The 18,518-nt window shown below is 41.4% G+C and overlaps 1 protein-coding gene across 3 annotated transcripts in view; it reads right to left on the reverse strand.

Annotated features, from left to right (window-relative positions):
- Positions 1–8,599: 8,599 nt before the first annotated feature.
- The window catches only part of STAC (SH3 and cysteine rich domain), an 80,055-nt gene continuing 70,136 nt past the window's right edge, over positions 8,600–18,518 (reverse strand). For 2 of the 3 annotated variants that reach the window (XM_068670659.1, XM_068670657.1), the window contains 2 exons: positions 10,712–10,766; positions 8,600–9,181 (listed from right to left, as the gene is read on the reverse strand). In XM_068670659.1, coding sequence (XP_068526760.1) covers positions 8,934–9,181; positions 10,712–10,766 — 303 coding nt within the window. In that variant the 3' untranslated portion in view covers positions 8,600–8,933. The remainder of the gene's footprint in view (positions 9,182–10,711; positions 10,767–18,518) is intronic. The other variant, XM_068670658.1, reaches the window with a different exon arrangement.

Below are 18,518 nucleotides of genomic sequence, written 5' to 3' on the forward strand. Positions count from 1 at the left end.
TTTATATCAGGCTGTGTCTGGTGTGGCTGGGGGGTATCATGCACACTGGCTAACAGGTAACTCTAATAAAGCAATGAACCCTGAAAGCAACATCTGTCTCATCCTACTCATGCTCTCAGATGATAATTGCATCACCTGCTCTGTACCTCATTAGCACTGACAGCTCTTCCTTCCCTTGCCCCCAAGACAGTGAGGGTAGGCACTTGTCCCATCTGTGTTTGGATTTCCACTAAGCATATGGTTGCTGTGGTTTAACCTGGCTGGCAGCTAAACATCACACAGCCGTTTGCTCACCCTCTCCCCTCCCTCTCTGGGATGGGGGAGCGAAATGGGAAAGCGAAGCCTGTGAGTTGAGATAAAGACAGTTTATTAAGACAGAAAAATAATAATAACAATAATGATAGTAATAATAACAATAGTGATGATAATAGTACTACTACTACTAATGTGTACGAAACAAGTGATGCACAATGCAATTACTCACCACTCGCTGACAGATGCCTAGCCTAGCCCTGAGCAGTCTGCCCCTCCCACCCTGGCTAGCCACCCCTATATATTGTTTAGCATGATGTCAGATGGTATGAAATACCCCTTTGGTACAATACTGCCCCCCCCCCCCCCAAAAAAAAAAAAAAAAAATAATCTTGACCCTACACCTTGCAAGAGGAGTGAATTGCAAATCACATTGCTGCACTGGCCATCTTCAGACCCAGCTGTGAAACAGGTCTTTCAGTGGGTCCAGATGCTACCCAGCTGCAGATCAGGCATTTTGCATTCCAGTTGCTCCAGGCACTGCCCAGAAAATGAAAGCCCTAGTGAAGAATATTGCACTCCTTCCCTTCCTTCTGCTTGGGCATCAGTGTCTATGGTGTGAACTGTGTCTGCAGGGGAACTGCTAGGAGACACTACCAACACAGAAAAGCCTAGCCCCAGCATCCTGCAGAGGAATGTCTCACTGCCACTTGGATAATCTCTGCAAGAAGAATTGGCTTTGGCAGGAGTAGAAAAGCCAGAGAGGGGAACCCTTTGCGAGGCTGAGCACAACACAATGAAGTGGCTGATTAGGATGTGCAGTGAGTGCAAAAGAGAATGAGAGACATTTGTTTTCATGTCGCATTTCTTGAGGCAAAATATGCTGACACAGAGTACTAAACCATGTGAATGGGCTGGTCACTGAAGATTTTCCTCCTGTATTTAGTATGACTCATGTAACACTTGGGCCTTAGGGACCCAGACTTCTCCCAAAGAGTCAAAATAAGGTCGCATCTGGTTTTCTCCTTCCATCCTTGGTCACATAGCAGTGGACCCTCATGAACATACAAGAGATTTAAGGGAAATGGAATGAATATGTATTTGTCCCACTTATATAAGCACACTGCCAGTAACAGTTGGTGCACAAATTAGGTGGAGCTATTCCCCTTGTGTCTGGAGTGTGTGCACAGCACCAAATAAACATACCTACTTTACAACTTTACAGGTTGTGGAGTCTGTTTTCTGCAAGTCAGTAGCATAGTAATTACTCAGACGATGATTTACTTTATTCTAACAAAGGTGAATTTATGTGCCTTCTTCATGGTGTGTGTATGTGACTGACTAGCCCTTTTTTGTTAATTTGAAGCCCACAGGAATGCTCCCATCTCTTCCTCTCTTTCAGGCCTCCAAGGAGAAGTTATTCTTTATTTTCAATATCTCATTATTGTGAGGCAGACAGGTCAAAGAGGTATGATTTACGTGTTGCTCTGACAATGTTTTCAGTCTGCCCATTTGCATGCAGCATACAGTCCTAACTTTGCTTGATGGATGACACACATTACAGATCAGTGAGTATCTTGACTGTGCTCAATGTATTGCATATTTGCAGTTCAACTGCCTGCAACTCTGGGTTTATGTGTTATATGCTTTGTCTAATACAGATAAAACTTGTCAGGGCTAAACTTCTCTGTTCATATAGCTGTCTGTCTCAGTACTTGTAGGGCACTGATTACTTTCCTAACCAGGTGCTAAGCATGTTAAGATAAGGAAGAAATCAGCTGAGACAGATTTTTAAGGGAATGGTGTTGTGGTTTAACCTGACTGGCAGCTCAGCACCACAGAGCTGTTCACTCACCTTCCCCCCTCCCTCACTGGGATGGGGGAGAGAATCAGGAAAAGTGAAGCCTGTGGGTTGAGATAGAGACAGTTTATTAGGACAGAAAAGGAAAATAATAATAATAATGATCATAGTACTTCTACTAATAATGTATACAAAACAAGTGATGTACAATGCAATTGCTCACCACCCGCTGACCCAGCCTATCCCTGAGCAGTCTGCCCCTCCCACCCTGGCTAGCCACCCCTATATATTGTTTAGCATGACCCCATATAGGATGGAGTACTCCTTTGGCCAGCTTGGGTCAGCTGTCCTGGGTTTGTCCCCTCCCTGCTTCACCCACAGCCTGCCCTCTGGCAGGACAGAGTGAGAAGCTGAAAAGTCCTTGGCTTACGGTAAGCACTGCTCTGCAACAATTAAAACATCGGTGTGTTATCAACTATTCTCATCCTAAATCTAAAACATAGCACCCTACCAGCTACTAGGAGGAAAATTAACTCTATCCTAGCTGAAACCAGGACAAATGTCCTCTTGCCTTTGACTTGATGTTATTGAATGATGTTATTAAATGTAATGAATAATTATATATAGATATTCATATCTATCTATCTATATGTTCATGCATTGTCTGTATGCATATATACAAAACAAGAAAAGAATGTCAGCTTATCTGATAGAACAAGTAATGTTAATTTGGGTAGATGTTGAATAGAGTTCCTTGAACCACTCAGCAAAAGGACATACATTCAGAACTGAAGCAGCCCTAATGTAGTTTTTCTGGGCCTTTTTATGTTGAGTCTGCCAAGTGTTCATTCCCACAACATTCTTCTATGTAAAGAATGATTTAAAAAACAACACTGTTGTACCTCTTAGATTCAGATGCTTATTTATTTATTTATTTCCCATGGAAATATCAACACTGTGATGACATATATTCCCACTGGGGGAAGTATTTATTCATCCTGCTTTACAAAATGTAGTGCACACATTCTGGATGATAATTTGAGTCTATATTTTTCTGAAATGTCTGAAATAAGAAATGAAACACTTTTGTTGTTCTGACTCTACTTGTAATACAGTAAAATATAAAAAGGAGTGTTCATATGAATATCATTTACATTTCCCCCTCTAATTATTATTACTATTATTATTATTTTTAAACAGGGACTGACCTGTGTTGTACATGTGCACTTTCTTTTGTGCTGTGAAATTTTCAGTGCTGTGATACACTGTGAAATATTAACGGAAAATGAACCATACACAAGTCTACCTCCCCAGGGGTTTGGTGCCTGTGTGATACTGTTGCTATCAGAATTTCTGGGCAGACACTTCTTGCAGGCAGGGATTGGGCCAGGCTAATACTCTCCATGTGTTTTTTTTTTTTTTTTAATTAAAACACTTTAAATTAAAATGTCCTTAGGATTAGTTCAATACTGTATTGAAGTTATATTTTTATTTAAATGCAAAATATTATATTTAGAAAGCTGCCCTTGCCCACCAGCAAGTGAAAGAAATTATGTAGAGAGAAAACGAGGAAAAATGCACTCTTTTTTCTCATTTCTGATAATAATCATAATTAGCAACTTCGGAAGCATTGTAAAAAGCACCAAACAGACGCATCGTAGTCACATGTATTTGTTATGCACATGTATGTGCCACACCTACACATCTAGAAACTGGGGCTAAGAAGTCTGTCCTAGTATAGACCTTTCCTCTACGGAAGTCTGCATATGATACAGCTATCCAAGGCTCCCTGGAGTGTCAATGAATAGAAACAGGCACTTGTGAGGCACAATATGGCTCAGACAAAAGCAGAAGGCTTCAATAGGTCAGATAAACCACACTACTGAAGTGCCCATTACTCTCTTTTCTGGGGAAGGAGTGGAGGGCAATTGAGTTACTAGCTTATTTGTAGACATTTTCAGTTAAATCAGATAAATTACATCACAGAGTTTTGGAAGAATGGTAACACTAACCAGTCTTTTCCAAGATAATAGATGAACTCCAGTCCCTGTGGAATTCAAAGATTCTTTTTACAGTGGACTTTAAATGAGACAAGACTGATATGGTTAGCTGCATTTATTCAGTGTCCTTTAGGGAAAGAAAGATGTAATTTGAGTGCTCAATAAATCAGACTCGTCTGCATACATTTAGAAGAAACAAGTTGGGTTCATTCTCTAAATATATCTGTCCAGTTCCATTGTTTCCGATGGTTTCCAGTGGCTTCTTCAAAAGGTCACAGCTCTTCCAAATCTCCAGTGTCACTGCCTGATAGTCTTCTCTAATGGCAGATCATGCCTGACAAATCTGGTGGCCTTCTAAAAAAGGGTTACAGTGTTGGCAGATAAGGGAAGAACAACTTACATCATCTACCTGACATGTGTAAAGCATTTGGCGCTGTCCTCCATGACATCCCTGTCTCTAAATTGGATAGACATGGATTTGATGGATGGAGCACTTGGTGGGTAAGGAATTGTCTGGACGGTTGCACTCAAGGAGTTATGGTCAGTGACTCCAGGTGGAGATCAATAATGAGTGGTGTCAATATTGGGACTGATGCTGTTTAACGTCTTTCTTGGTGAAATGGACAGTGGGATTGAGTGCACCCTCAGCAAGTTTGCCCGTGACATCAAGCTGTGTGGTGTGGTTGGCATGCTGGAGGGAAAAGAGAAACCTTAACAGGCTTGAGAGGTGGGCCTATGCGAACATCATGAAGTTCAACAAGGCCAAGTGCGAGGTCCTGCATCTGGGCCAAAGCAATCCCAAGCACAATCACAGGCTGGATGGGGAGAACAGTTGTTAAGAATCTCAACACGAGTGGGCAATGTGTGCTTGCAGCCTCGAAAGCCAACTGTATCCTGGGCTGCATCAAAAGAAGCATGGCCAGCAGGGTGAGGGATGTGATTGTTCCCCTCTGCTTTGCTCTTGTGAGACCCCACCTGGACCACTGCATTCAGCTCTGGGGCCTCCAGCAAAAGAAGGACATGGCTGTATTAGAGTGAATCCAGAGTAGTCCACTAGGATGATCAGAGGGCTGGAGCACCTCTTCTATGAAGACAAGCTGAGGCAGTTGGTTTTTTTCAGCCTGGAGAAGGCTCTGGGGAGACATTATAGCAGCCTTCAAGAACCTAAAGGGGGCTACAGGACAGCTGGTGAGGGACTCTTTGTCAGGGAATGTAGTGAAAGAATAGAGAGTAATGGCTTTAAGCTAAAAAGGGTAGATTTAGATAAGATATTAGGAATGAATTCTTTACTCAGGGGGTTGTGAGGCACTGGCACAGGTTGCTGTGGATGCCCCATCCCTTTTGGTGTTCAATGCCAGGCTGGATGGAGCTTTGAGCAACCTGGTTTGGCAGGGGATTGGATTTAGGTGGTCTTTAAGGTCACTTCCAACCCATATCATTTTGTGATTCTGTGACTCCATGATTCCTGTGTAGGCTCCTCAGTCTATAATGGCACTTGGTGCTATACCTAGTTAATTGAACCTCAACCAATAATTACAGCAAAAAGGCCTGTAGGCAATGTTAAAGGCACACAGTGTTTGTGGGAATAAGTGTCTTGTTCACCAGTGCAATGAGTTTGCAGCTGAACACGTACTGCAGCATCTGTTGCTGAAGTAAGTCACTGATTCAAAGTGGTCAGGTGTAGAGCAAGATGATATTACACTGAGATAAACTGTTGTTTATGGATGGGAGTAAATCATGACTCAGGCAGTTCATGCTCAACTCATGTTGGTCAAGTCCCCCTAGCACTTTGAAAATATTCTGTAGCCAGTTTTATGCTGTGATGTGATGTGGAATGGCTTAAAATATGTTCTGATCTGCCAGAAACAAAATTTAGGATAGCTCCAACACAAAACTTCATGTATGCAGTCTACACATACTACATACTTTACAGAAGAAATATTTAGAAATGGTTTGCTAAATATGGCAAAAGCAAGAGCTGTAGTTTTAAATGGCAATGCTCAGTAATGTCTGTTGCTGATGATTTTACTAAATGCTCTTGAAGGTGGCTAACTGAAAATGGTAGAGGTTGATGCAAAGAAACCAAGAAACATACACTTCTATTCTCCTTCCAACCATTGAGTATTCTTTATTAAGCAGAATATTAAATTAAATGTTAACAGCATTCATCTCCTAAAGTTCAAATTTTCTGAGCAAATGTCATATAAAGTCCATTCCATCTTCTGTCTGACTTTTAAGTGCTTACTAATTCAGTATCTATTGCAAACTGCATATGGTAGGAAAAAAATAATGTGATACTCTTCTGGATTCAGAGTAAGGCATCCAAAATTAACTTGAGGAAAATGCCTTTAATTCATCAAAGTGCTTCAACTTTAAGCATAAAAATAACCAATGAATCACATGCTTAAAGTAAGACTCATGTATGTGTTTCTTGCTAAATTAGGCATAAATTATGTCTCCATATCAAACAGCAACAAAAACTCAGTAAAAAGAAAAAACAAAATATACAAAGAAAAGATAACCATGAAAGCTTTGGTTCTGAATCAATGCTTGCTCAGATGTAATACAGTCCACATAAGGTTTGTTTTGTTTTACTCAATCACTTTATTACTTATTGCTCAGTATCAAAAGGAATCAAACTGACATTAATTAAAGGCCATTGTGAGTTGTAGGTAATACTCGTATCATTCTTAGAATAGTATGATGAACATTGTGGGGATAAATTGAAATGATAGAAGACTCAAATAGGGACTCACAGTATGATGCAATCATGTAAACAATAGCACATATGTATAAGTTAATACAGATTTCCTTTGCCTACTTTATAGGCCTGATCAAAAATAGCAGATATTTCAATTCTAACAAATACTTGATTTTTTTTTCTTTGAACTAGTGAATATATATATATGTATATATAAAATCTTATAAAGCAGAGTGGATTAACATGTCTCTACTGCTTTCCTCTTGATCTTTAAGGCTTATCAGAATCCTCTGTCCTCCCACTGAGTTTACTGGTACTTTGGAAAATGAGCTGAGCAAACATTCATTGTTTGCACTGAAGAAAAGCCATTTATAAATTGCTGATATTCTCACAGACGATACGAAATCAGATACTTTTGATCACCCAGAAGGACATGAATTATCGGAGTAGACCATTTGCACTACAAAAGACAACGTTTCAACAGTAAACAGCCCTGTAACTCCTTCCTCTGCAATTAAGTGACATGTAAGAGCTGCAAAATATGTCTCTGAGTGACTGCAGCTTGATCTACCATGTGAGCTTCTGGTCATGTGTAGCATTGCACTGGATTTCTTAAGGCTTTGCATAAGATCAGCTGTCCAACTAGGGCAACCCAACTATGAGACTTGAGCTGTGCAACACAGATTCAAACTGGAAGCAGACTGACAGCATCTTTTTAGAAATTGTGTCAACTTTGCAAAAAGGCTTTTACAAACCTGGCAGCATCTGGATTTCTTTCTGCAGTATTGGCATTTAGGGCATTCATTATGGGCCAATTACAGTAGTGTTAAAGACTGGCATTCAGTATCAAACTGGTCAAATAAGGCATGAATTCATCAGGGAGCTTTGGGATTGGATTTAATGTCTATGTCATAATACATGCTAGGCAGTTTAAATATATTTGGTACAATTAAATTAGGTTCCCTGTCTTGAAAGATCATAAGGCCCCTGATCTACAACAGGATTGGCACCGGCTGACCTGTGTAATTTGGCCAAGATCCATGGATCCCATGGGCTGCCCTCTGGGTACCAAAATGTTCATATGCCCAAAACATATTTGAAGGTGGAGGCTTATGCAGCAGACCAGACCTGGCTGCACTGTCTCACTGAGACTGAAAGGATTTATGGGAGGCTTCCGGTGGTTTATGCCAAAGTGGAATTTATGTCAGTGTATTTACTGCTGAATCCACAAAACTTCTGTTTTAGCAAATGAAAAATATGGCCTTGATGGGTAAAGAAAATGCTAAGACACTCTGTGCCTTTCTGTCATGAGTTTTGCATTTTGGTAATTACGGACTTCACTTCTATGTGCAGTCTGTCCTTTCCTACCATTTTCGGTCTTCCAGTGGGTCAGTTAGCTGTCTGATTTTTTACAAATAAGATTAATATATAAAATATTTTAAGTGCAATAAACACAGAAAAATATAAAACATTTCAAGTCTGTGTCTCTCTCCTGGCATTTTTTTCCCATTTTCTGTCTTACCAGATAAAGGTTCAGGAAACATGGAGAGACACTTCCAAGCAGGCTTCTGAATTGGATGACCGGCTATTTTTGTGACCTATGAGAGCAGTCATCACACCTGATGCAGGCTGAGAGATTTTGTTTGTATACAGAGAAAACAAAGGATACACAAGGGTTGCTACTGTTTTGTGTGGTAAGATGGCACAGAAAGAGTAAGCTGCCAAACCCCAGGGCACAGTGCATTTCTTGGTCTGACGTTAACATGGTGACTCCAAACTGCTTTGTTATGAGACAAAAATCAGGATTAAACGCTTAAACTGATTGGTTGATACTGGGGACAAAACTGTAGAACCACAGCCACACTTTATTACAAGCATTGGACTGAAGTATGAGGACAGTTTGAATGGTATTTTTCCCCCTCCCCCCAAATACACACCTCAAAAAGGTAAGCTGCCCAACAGTTACCTATGACACAAGAACAGGACACGAGTTTAGTTGTTCAGAGCAGCTGTCTGTCTCCATAAGGGTCATAACAGCCATCTTGCACTAGAAATCAGAAATCCTTTTCTTACCATATTCCTGTTAGTTTCCAAGGACCTCTAATTTTCCTGCTGTTTTCTGACTATGTTTTCTTCCAATCATTCCACTTTTCTTATTTCTTAGTGTTGCTGTGGCAGTCTAAATGTCTTTTTCTTCTTGTAGTTGCAGTTTTCTCACAATTTCCCTGAACATCTGCAAGACAGCCCATCTGGGTTGACACAGTGTGAGATGAGGCAGACAGGCATTGCCAACAAAGAGTTCCTGCTGCAGCAAGTGGGCTGTTGAAATCAGATGTTTTCTAAGATGTCTATGGGGACAAAACCTTTCTTCTTCCCACTGTATACTTTGATAAAGCCGTCGTGTTCCTTTTCCGAAGTCACGCAAATCTGAATGTAAAGAAGGTATAAAACCAAAAAACTCTTTGCCATGATCAAGAGACAAATTATTACATGCTATTTAGTACATGGGTTAGACACTCTGCTAGTTACTTCTGTAAGCATATGAATCTTTTGTTTAATTCTCACTGCTTTGACAAGAAACTTTGAACTCATGTATTCAGAGCATTACCATTCCCCCTGCCTCCCCGAAGTGCCACATATGCATGAGAGACATCAAAATCATTAACAACCTTGTAGCAGATCAAAGATTTTGAAGCTTGAATTATGACTTCAACCTACTCTTAACTATCATGATTTACTTGTCTGTATATGAGAAGCATGGGTAATTCAGACCACAGGCTACCTGGCTCCCTCAACAGTTGGTGTTGAAAATAATCTTGATGCCAAGGTGAGTCACACATAGTAGCACATCTGAATGCTGGCATATTCTCTTTGGCATGTTTAAAGAGCCCAGGCACTTCTCAGATGGGCAGTGGGTTATGTTATTTACTCAGCTCTCTCACCAACAGGTGTCTGTGTCTGTTTTGAATACCAAAGTACGTGATATGAATACAGCTCTACAAGTGTGTTTGTAAAACACATGCTCCTAAAGGAGGCAATTACAGTAGAAACCATATGGTCTTTACAATAGTACAAATATGACATCAAGGTAAAGGTTTGTGTTTCCTAAAGACCTTTGCAAACTCATGTACTTCCATTTTAGTGCCTATCCTGGGGCATGTTTGATAACATTTGAGCTATGTGAAAGCAGAGGGACTTAAGAATGAGCACACGAGCATCAAGACACATGGAATTAAGAACTGTTTTCAAACTTCTGTTCCAAAGAAGTATGTATTTCCTATTAATCAATTATGGTTAAAAAGAGACAGAAAACTGATTTTGCTATTGAAACCAACTCACTGATTTCTCATTATTGCCAGGTCTTTTAAGCATTCTGTCTGGACTAACAATCACAAATGCTCTGTCAGATAGCTATTTACAGTGTTTAATTATAATAATTCAGAGACTATGAAATGAACAAAAATGGCTCTAAAATGTTCCTGGCTAAATTAATTTCAGCATGACTGTTACAGATTGCATGGTGATACTTAAATACTACATCTGAATTCTGGGCTGGATTGTCCTCCTTTTGTCACACATATAAAATGTACTAGCAATACTAATGCTGCCAGTGAAAAATGAGAGGTCTTAAGATGGAGCTGAAGTTGCTTCATATTTGCCACCTCCAGTATTTGGAAATGGTCAGGTGCATTTCTGTAGCTATAAACATGGGTTTGGAAAGCAAATGTACTCTTTAATATTCTTACTTAAGCTACCTATGTAATTCTAACTGAATTGCATCCTTGGGGCAGAATTACTGGTCTGTATCTCTGAGAAAGGCTGTGAAAACTTCAATGACAACAGAAGAAGCCTACAAAACAAAACACCAGACTATAAGAATGACTGAGCACAGCAGAGAATCCAAAAAACACTTTAGTTGAAAGAGATAAAGTAAGATATATTCAGAAATAACTTAACTGGGATCTAGTATTATAAAGTTACTTCCCATTCTTTCATCCATTTTTTTCTGTTTCTGAAAAAGAAAGAAAGAAACAAAAAACACACAAAGAAAACAAAACAAACAATTGCTTAGATCCTGACTGTTGGCTGAACTTGTCAACATCTACCCTCAGGATTTTTTTATCCATCAGTCAGCTCTGAGCAGATGGGGGACACAAGCAATCAGGAAACAATCCTTCAAGCTGCCCAGTCATTTATAATTTCCTGTTCTTCTAAGTTCTGTGCTTTGAATTTGAGCTCAAGTGGTATATTCTCTTTGTCACTTTGAATTCACTCTAGTTTTCTGCAGCTGTCTTTTGCTTATCTTCTCTCTCCCATCTATTTAACCTGTATGTCAGCCACAGGCTGGTTTTGATGATCTAGTAATTTGGTTATGAGGACAGCACAATTTTGAGGGCTGTTCTGGAGCCTGCAGCTTTCCATTTCTGATGGCTCCCTACCACACAGCAGGATCCGTCAGTGAACAACACATACTGCTTTCTGTCTTCTGGCACCTCATTCATGTGTGCCTCTTCAGCACGGGTTATCTCTTCTGTCAGCACTCCGAAATCTCTGCCTTCTTGCCAGCCCATGATCTCTTCCAGGATTCCTTGGTGGTTAGGTTTTTCCATTTGAGCCCACTGTGTAATTAATGCTATCCACTTACTCCACGTAGTGTCAGTCACATGGTGTGTAGTGGGAATTTTCCTTTGAACATCCAATGTAACGCAGGTAGCTGTGGTGCCAAGAGGAGCTGCGCTTCTGTACCCACAACTTCTGAAGCAGCTTCAACAACCTCATGTGCCATTAGTATCTCTTTTTTCAGTTGGGGTGTAACTGGCTTCTGATCCTCAATAGCTCCGGCTCCAGAAACCCAGAGGTCAACCTCGAGTTTCTTCTGGGGTTTTCTGCCAGAGGCTCCAGATGAGGCCATGCTTCTCAGCTGCAGTGTACAGTATGTTTTGCACAGCTGGTCTGGTATGGACAGGCCCAAGGGCTACTGCACAAGCTATTTCTTGTTTGATTTGTTCAAAGGCCTGTTGTTGATCGGGGCCCCACTCGAAATAGTTTCTCTTCTGAGTCACTCAATATAGAGGACTCGCAAGCTGATTATAACCTGGAACATGCATTCTCCAGAATCCCATAAGGCCTAGGAAAGCTTGTGTTTCTTTTTTGCTAGTTGGCAGAGACATTGCTGTTATTTTGTTGATCACATCCACCAGAATATGGCAACGTCCATCCTGCCATCTTACCCCCAAGAACTGGATTTCCTGTGCAGGTCTCTTGGCCTTACTCTGTTTAATGGCAAAACCAGCTTTCAGGAGAATTTGGATTACTTTCTTCCTTTTCTCAAAAAATTCTTCTGCTGTGTTGCCCCACATGAGGATGTCATCAATGTATTGCAGGTGTTCAGGAGCTCCCCCTTGTTCCAGTGCAGACTGGATCAGTCTGTGGCAAATGGTAGGGCTGTTTCCACCCCTGGGGCAGTTGATTCCAGGTGTATTGGATGCCTCTCCAAGTGAAAGCAAACTGTGGCCTGCATGCTGCCGCCAAAGGGATGGAGAAAAATGCATTAGCAGTATCAATTGTGGTGTACCACTTGGCTGCCTTTGACTCTAGTTCGTACTGAAGTTCTAGATGTCCAGCACTGCAGCACTCAGTGGTGGCGTGACTTCGTTCAGGCTGCAATAGTCCACCATTAGCCTCCACTCTCCATTAGACTTTTGCACTGGCCATATAGGACTACTAAAGGGTGAGTGAGTCTTTCTGATCACTCCTTGGCTCTCCAGTCAATGAACCAACTCATGGATGGGGAACAGGGAGTCTTGGTTGGTGTGATGTTGCCATTGGTGCATTGTTGTGGTAGCAATTGGTACCTGTTGTTCTTCAACCTTCAGCAATCTTACAACAGAAGGGTCTTCTGAAAGGCCAGGCGGGGTAGACAGTTGCCGAATCTTCTCTGTGCTCAAAGCAGCTACGCCAAAAGCCCACTGGTACCCTTTTGGATCCTTGAAGTACCTTCTCTTGAGGTAGTCTATGACAAAGATGCATGGAGCCAGTCACAATGGGATAGTTTTGCCACTCATTCCCAGTTAGACTCACTTCAGTTTCCAATACAGTTAGTTGTTGGGATCCCCCTTTCACTCCAGAGATACAGATGAGGTCTGTCCCTTGGTAGCCTGATGAAGCTACCAAGGTAGCATTAAGGTACACTGTGTGCCAGTGTCCACTAGAGCTTTGTATTCTTGTGGTTCCATTGTGCCAGGCCATCAGATCCACACAGACCAGTAAGTCCAGTTATCCCTCTCCTCTAGCTGGCCAGAGGCAGGGCCCCTCTAGTCCTGGTTGGAGTGTCTGCCACTTAATTGTTGCAAATGAGAAGCAGAGGTGCCTCCATCAGGGTCAAGAATAACATCAGCCCTTCTACTGCCTCTGGGGAACTGCCCAACAGAAACTGGAGCAGCGTTTTTCTTAGGAGCCCCTCTTCTTGCTGCTGTATTTCCTTGCAGCTCACATACTCGAGCAGCTAGGGTTGAAGTAGGTTCACCATCCCACTTCCTCACATCTTCCCCGTGGTCACGCAGATAAAACCAGAAGGTACCATGTGGTGTATGTCTTGGGTATTCTCTTCCTCAAGCAGGAAAATACTGATTCTTAGTGCTGAAATATCACTTTGTCTGGGTGAGGAGGGATATGCTCATTCTACGAGATGGTCAAGCCTTTGGGAGAGTTTCTCTACAGCTGAGACACAGGCCCATAGCAGAACAGAGAGATTGTCCTCATATTTTTGAAGCTGGCAAGACAGAGTATACACTGTTGGTCCCACCCCCTCCTCCCAATTAAATACTGCCAGTGTACTGGCATGTGATGATGGTGCACTCTGCACCAATTTATGCCACATGGATGTTGTGCCCTGGACTTCATCGGGATCTTGAGATATCTGGGCATTGTCCAAATCACTAAAAACCATCTCCAGCACAGCTAATTCCCGCAGATGCTGGAGACCTTTATCCATAGTGGTCCACTTGCCTATCTGATATACAATATCTTTCTTATGGGGATACATTTCTTTCACAGCTGCCAGGAGTTGCCTCCAGAGGCTGAGAACCTGTGTCCCTCTCCCAATTCCTTTGTCAATTACCATTTCTCTAGAGAGGGATCCCAGCTGCTTGTCTTCATTGCTGTCTAATTGTTGGCTATTGGCCCCACTGTCCCAGCATTGAAGCAGCTAGGTGAGGATGTGTTCACCTGGGCGTCAACCATAATCCTTTCGTATTTCTTGCAACTCACTCAGGGATAGGGATTGGATGGTTTCTATTTCCTTTATGATTTCCATCTCTTCTTCCTGCTGTTTTTGTGATGGCTCTGCTTTAGAGATGCCTGCCTTTTCCCCTTCTCCCTCTGTCTTAGGAGAAGCTTCTTCCCTTACTAAACGAGCTGACCTCCGTTTCCACTGTTTTGACTTGACTGTGGGGTGACTGATACCATAGTTGGTTGGTCCTCTGGGTCAGTCACAGCACGTGTTATCTAGTCATCAGACACAGAGACTTCCTCCCTCTCTTCAAGGTGCTGGATGATTTTAAACAGTGTTTGATAGGAGTAAGCCAGGACCCAGCACAATGCTGCAAGCTGTCGTTTTCCAGCATTATCAGGGTCAGGACATACAACTCTCAAACATTGTATCAGGTTTTTAGGATTTGTTCAGGGGTGAAGTTCAAAATTATTGGAAGAGACACCCGTGACAGGTACCTGCCTATATTCTCCCACACACCTTGCCACCTGCCACAAGACTGTTCCAGGACAAATTCCCGGGTACGCTTTCTAAACAATCGATTAATCTTAGAGAGAAGAGGAAACATATTATTCAGAATTAGAAATAGCAATATATGGGTTACACATGGATATTCAAAATACTCAAAAACTGTTGTAATTAGCCCACTGTGAAAGAAGGAGAAGGTACCATTCCTGATATTATTCATAAACTGACATCCAGAAGAGGAAAGGAAGGCCGTGTAATTCTGAATATTCTCTAAAAGATGGTTTCCATGAGACTCAAATGATAACAGTGCAGAGCCTGAATGCCAGATTAAACTCAAGGCCAGTGCTTGGCAGCACAGCGATTAAAAAAAATGAACACAGATTGTAGCACACTCTCAGATTGGATATAGAGGAGAAAGGAGAACATGACATGGATTACATTACACATGAGCAAACAAGCAAATATTAACAGGACACTGAACATGGTGACTAGCAAGTAAGTGTGTTAGTTGTAAGAGTTTTAATCAATTCTATTGTTATCTCAACCCTTTGTGCCCCACATTGGGCGCCAAAAAGGACTGTGGTGGTTTTACCATGCTAGGCAGCTGAACTCTACCACAACTGCTCTCTCAACCCCCCCTCCTTAGAAGAAGAGGGAAGAAGTATAGGAAAGAACAACTCATGGGTTGAGATAAAGATAATTTAATTAAAGGGAAAAAAATTATTAAGGAAAGATTATTATTAATTAAACAATTTAACTAAAGGGAAAAAAAAGGAAAGGGGAAAAGGGAGGGGGAAAGGGAAAACAAAACAAAACAAGTAATGCCTGTGTGCATGTGCAGAGGAAAGGAATTATTCCCTGCTTCCTACAAATGAGAGCAATGTTTGACCATGTCCTTGAAATAGGGCCTTAATGCATGTAGCCAGTGTTTAGGAGGACAGACCTTTTCACAATGAGAGCCCATCCCTCCCCTCTTCTTCCTTTTTCCACCTTTTTATTGCTGAGTATGACATCATATGGTATGGAATATCCCTTTGGTTGGTTTAGGTCAGCTGCCCTGGTGATGTTCCTTTCTCACTTTTTTGCCCACCTCCCAGAAGGGTTAGAGAGGTCCTAATTCTGTGCCAGCACTGCTCAGCAGCAGACACAACACTGGTGTGATACCACTGCTGTTCTAGCTACAAGTGCAGAGCACAGCACTGTGTGGGCTGTTGCAGGGAGAGTTAGTATCCCAGCCAGACCCAGTACACCAGGTCAAGAGGTCTTCTGTTTGTCTCTAGGAATGACAGGGACACCATGGATTTCTACATCTGCTGCTGTCTGTGCACTGAAGTCCTTGTCTAAGTGAGCTCTGTGGATGGAAATGATAAGTAATTCGGGTTTCATGCCCATTTTTGCACAGTGCAAATGATAATGACAGGTTTTATATCATCAGTTTCACTAGCTTTTGGACCAAGAACACCAGCGTGTTTTACATATGGCACTTATTTAGGGTTTTAAAGTTGATGTGGATGCATAATGGGCTGTGCTCGGGTTGTAGGTCCTTGCAGAATTTGTGTGCCACTCAGTGTCTCTGAACGAATGTCCCTGTTGAGAAAGACTGGCATCAGTGCAAATCAAAGAGGTGGAAAAAAGGGCCCTTTTTCCTTCAAGCCTAGCTCTCAAGAGCAGCATCTATTGCAGGGGAGCACAAGAATAACTGCAACTTCACTTTCTGAGCTGGGTTTGTGTCAGCAGTGCAGCTGATTTTCAAAGGCAGCTGAATCATGCTTTTAGAAATTCAGTTCCTTTTAAAGTACTTCAGGATGTACAGTGTGGGTACCTAAAATAATTCCCAGGCACTGAAAAACCAGATACCAACAAAGCACCCTGACTAATCAGAAGACCTGAGCCTGTTGGATCCCCTAAGCTGCAATCCTGCCCTGTTGAGCCCAGCCTCAAGGTTGGGAGCCTGTGCCTGAATGTGTCCATTCCCAGGCTCTCCTCAGGTGGCTGGATCAGGCGTACAAATAGCTGCTTATATACATGTACCTAAAAGTTACGTTTTTTGAAATATGGGTGACCAGGAGTTGGGGGATGCCTCAGGGACGGCAAGGCTGACAGCTCTGGTTTAGAGGCTATGGCCATCACAGCAGCAGAGGACTGTTTGCAGTCACTGCAGAACCTGGATGGGAGATGCTTTCTGCAGTGGGGCTAGTTTACCTCAGTAATATTTAAAAACCACATTCATTGCAAAAAGTTGCACTGACCTTTACATAAACTCACAGTCCACATTTGGATAAGGCAGTTTCTGACTGGCAATCTTGTTACAAATGTGGTTTGGGGTTATTTTTGTTGCACAAGAGCACTTGTGCAATGTAAGATCAATTGAGTTATTTAATCACAAAGATCTAATCCCTAAAGTGGTTTATATTTGTGAGCCTGTAAACATCAGAAGAGATGCCAATGAAGGGTGTGAGTAGTTTTTGTTTGTTTTGTTTTTGTTTTAAAGAGTTTATTTCCTTTATTTAAATAGGATGTTAGAAGAGGAGTGAAAACAGACATTTAGACAATAGACTATTATGACTTCTTTAAAAATAAGGATGATCAAAAATCTTAGAGGCATTTTAAAAGAGAGGCTCTTCCAAAACCTGATGATACATTAGATACAACTTTTCAAAATGGTGACTTTTTTTTTTTTTTTTGGTGAAAAGAGGTGAAAACAGAGCCTGTAGGTACGCAAAGACACATTTGTATAATATGAGGATTCAGGTAGACTAGAGCAAGAGTTACAGGCTGGAGAAAATTTTATATATCCAAGTGAAGCTGCAATCACAGCTGGAAACTATGTAGACAGTATTGTGTGTGGGACAGCTTAAAAATATTAAAACAAACAAACAAAAAACATAAAATGGCCAGTTTTTTTTTCCCTGTTAAGAACCCTACTTTATTGATATCAGGGGCTAAGTCTGCCTCTCTCTTGAAGATTTGTGATTGAGCCCAGTGGTGCCCAGTCACCTTCTGAATTGGTTTCAGGAACCACAAGTCTGCCGCTGAACCCTAAACTCCAAGATGCTGGTGTCTCTGAAGCAGTACACTTCTTATTCCCCAGGCCGAGTTCCATATTCCATAATGAAACTTTCAAGGAATCCTTTGTGAAGACTAAACCATGCATATTGCACAAGATGTGCAAATGTGCTGTTTTGTTTTTCCCTGAGTGCTGCTCTCCTTGAGTATTGGCTTTGCCAGAAAGGTCCACATGAAGCCGAAACCCAACATGTTCTTCACAGGACATGAAAATACCAAATGATTCCAGAGGAAGCCTCACCCACTGTGTTTCAAACTTTGAAAATGGCTCTGCTTGCCTGAAATGGCTTTTCTTAGGTATTGTTGATGTGCTTATATTCCTTTGTGTAAAGAATACCCATCATTTTTTGAATCATGCTTTATAAGTATAGACTCTCAATCTGAGAATATTCATGTAAGGTACAGAGGAGATAGAGAACTGCAGTATAAACTATGGATGTTATCAAGCGATATACTGAAAATTCATATTACTGTCACTGAATGTTTTTTCCTGTTGGTATATCTTCCCTGCCTTCATTGTATGTATGGCCCTGGCCCCTCTAAAAGCCCTGCAGAATTTTCCCCAGTGAATTAACACAGTAAAATGAAGGTGATCTGCCATAAGAATAGGAATACAGGAATTTATTAGATGAGTTAATGAGTTTTTCTAGCTAAAGTGAGACTTGACAGGAATTGGTAGTAATGAATGATCTCTCCTTCTTGCTAATTTGAAACAAGCCAGTGCTTTGCACATAGTACATATATTGTGCTCATGAGGCTCTGGACACTGTGCCCAGAGAAAGCAAAAAAGCCTGCTTATATCCCACACATATTTCCCAAATGGAAATGGAATATATATTTTTTTTTTTCCAGAAGTCCTATTCAGATGATTTTTTTAAAACTTTATATGCATTCCATGCTGTTCACCTCTCCTAGCAGGAGAAATAAATGATGGGAAAAGAAAGGACAGAAAATAAGAGA

This window comes from Anas acuta, chromosome 2 (genome assembly GCF_963932015.1).
Source record: "Anas acuta chromosome 2, bAnaAcu1.1, whole genome shotgun sequence".
NCBI lineage: Eukaryota > Metazoa > Chordata > Aves > Anseriformes > Anatidae > Anas > Anas acuta.